The sequence below is a fragment of the Rhincodon typus genome, chromosome 43 (assembly GCF_021869965.1).
Source record: "Rhincodon typus isolate 14 chromosome 43, sRhiTyp1.1, whole genome shotgun sequence".
Taxonomy (NCBI): Eukaryota; Metazoa; Chordata; class Chondrichthyes; order Orectolobiformes; family Rhincodontidae; genus Rhincodon; species Rhincodon typus.
This window is the reverse complement of record NC_063374.1, coordinates 4,703,882-4,706,474: the sequence shown is the minus strand read 5'-3', so window position 1 is coordinate 4,706,474 and position 2,593 is coordinate 4,703,882. Positions and strand designations below refer to the sequence as shown.

The 2,593-nt window shown below is 54.7% G+C and overlaps 1 protein-coding gene across 1 annotated transcript in view; it reads left to right on the top strand.

The window, feature by feature from the left end:
• The window catches only part of LOC109918894 (WD repeat-containing protein 26-like), a 36,686-nt gene that overhangs the window by 29,059 nt on the left and 5,034 nt on the right, over positions 1-2,593 (top strand). Inside the window, exons 8-9 of the mRNA XM_048619614.1 lie at positions 788-907; positions 1,604-1,749. Coding sequence (XP_048475571.1) covers positions 788-907; positions 1,604-1,749 — 266 coding nt within the window. The remainder of the gene's footprint in view (positions 1-787; positions 908-1,603; positions 1,750-2,593) is intronic.

Below are 2,593 nucleotides of genomic sequence, written 5' to 3'. Positions count from 1 at the left end.
GGAGAGCGGGGCACGGGCAGGTACACTGGGATATACACTGGGGAGAGTGGGGCACGTGCAGGTACACTGGGCTATACGCTTTGTTTTTCTTATGGGATGTGGATGAGGCCAACATTTGTCACCTATCAACCGAACGGCTCGCTTGACTGTTGACGCAGGGCAGTTAGCAATGAAGCACGTCGCTGTGGTGTCTGGAGCCACGTGTAGGCCCAGACCGGGTAAGGACGGCTGATCTCCCTCCCCTAAAAAAAAGGGAGCATGAGGGAACCAGATTTTGCAACAAATGACAATAGTTGTCACACTCTCACCATCACATGACACTAGCTTTCAAGTCCAGATTTTTAATGATTGAATTTAAAATCCACCAGCTGCCATGGCTGGGAATTGACCCCAAGTTCTCCAAAGCCTGAGCCTCTGGGTTGCTAGTCCAGCAACAGTACTGGCACACTGCCATCTCCTGCCCCTGCCCCCCTGCTCCCCCGCCCCACCTCCCTGTCTTAGTGAGCCCCATGGAAAGCAACAGCTCGATGAGTGTTGTTGCAGGAAGGAGATGAGCTATTCCACTAGAGGAGACGTTGTCACTGGCCCTAACACTGATGAAGGGGGACTGTTGGTGGGGGTTTTGTTGGGGTCCCGGTGGAGGGATTCGGACAGAGGATTGCCGGGCCTGAAGGGGGTTGGGGCGGCAGTGGCGTTAATTCAGTCAGCCTCTTGGTATCGTGCCTGGAGATCCACCATTAACCAGTCGCCATCTCTGTCTCGCTCTCTCTCTCACACACGCACAAAGACAGGGGAGCTGAGGACCAAAATGAGCCAGTCACACGAAGACAGCCTGACGTGCGCGGCGTGGAACCCAGATGGCAAGCGGTTTGTGACGGGAGGACAGCGCGGGCAGTTCTACCAGTGTGTGAGTACCTGGCAGGGAGTGGGGGGAAGGAACGGGGATGTAGTGGTTGAGGTAGGTGGGGTGTGGGCAAGTGCTGGGAAAGTGTGTTCAGAGGGAGGGAGGGTGCTGACACCCCGTGTACACAACCCCTTGATGCCCTGCCCCACAAAAGGATCTTGGGTCCACACAAGAGAGGGTGGCAAGACGATGCGTGGCTGGCAAGGGTGGGCACTGTGTAGTGTAGGCAGGAATCAATCCCATTTTCTCCACCCCCAGCTCTTCCCCCGTTCCTGATTGCAAAGCACATGGGGACAGGGTTGGGTATTTTAGACAGGTGATGCACTACCTGGCCCACTAGAGGTGCAGAGTTACTGGGATGGTGCTGAGGAGAGGGTATGCAAGCTGGTTATCTGTACCACCTTCCCCGCGAGATACCGTTTACGGGTGGAGAAAGGGTGGTTTCGGCCTGAATGACTGAGGTTAATGTGGAGGAAGGTTGGGGGTGGGGGGGAGCGGGTCACCTCTTTCTGTAGCTGGCGGTTGCACGTGAGAGCAGGAGGTTGGGGTCTGAGGAAGAGAGGAGGGAGTTGGGGATGCGGCACCTATCGGCTCGTCAAGCCCGAAGTGGTGGGCAGAGGGAAGCTGGCAGGGACCGAGCTTGCGATCATCATTAACTGCCCCACGTTTATCTCTGCACTGCTCCCTCTTTAACCAAAGGACCTGGATGGCAACGTGCTGGACTCGTGGGAGGGGGTGCGTGTGCAGTGCCTGTGGTGCCTGAACGATGGCAAGACGATCCTGGCCTCCGATACCCACCAGCGGATACGAGGCTACAACTTCGAGGAGCTGACTGACCGCAACATGTAAGTTTGGTCTCTTGTTTCACCAGCTGGGGCCAAAGCTATTCCCGTCATTCCCCACTCTCCCATCGCAGGCTTTCGAGCTGAAAGGTCGGCTCAAACCTGGTGTTTTCACAGCACGTCCTCATCACAATCCCTCCATCCTTAACCCCCCTCCACCTTCCTTAACCTCCCCCCCCTCTCCTCTTCCTTAACGCCCCCCCCTTCCTTAACCTCCCCTCTCTCTCCTCTTCCTTAAATCCACCTGCCCCCTCCTCTTCCTTAACTCCCCCTCCCCTGCCCCCCCACCTTCCCCCCACCCTGACACTGGAATGTCCCCCCAAAACCCCTGAAACAGTTGTCAACGTGCGTTCCATCCCATAAGCTATTCGTTGTGCCCAGCTAAATCCCACAGACAGCAGTGTGATCGTGAGCCAGGCCATATTTTCTGCTGATGTTGGTTGCGGGACGTATATAGAGTTGTACAGGAAGGAAAACAGCGCCTTTGGTCCAACCAGTCCATGCCAACCAGATATCCTAAATTAATTTGGTCCCATTTGCCAGCATTTGTCCCTCTAATCCCTTCCTATTCACTTACCCATCCAGATGCCTTTTAAATGTTATATTTGTACCAGCCTCCACTACTTCCTCTGGCAGATCATTAATGACCTCAGAATAAGGAAGACAGCCCTCCCCGCTCTTCTTCCAGCACACTGAGCCCCGGTCTGACCTTGAGCTGTCACTTGACAGTTTAAGCGGTGGGAGTTCGGACAAAATGTTCTTGTGCTCACAGTGATGTCAGTGTCATCTCACTGTTTTAATGAGATTAAAGTGAGACAGCTTTGGCTATGAAGATGCCCACTGACTT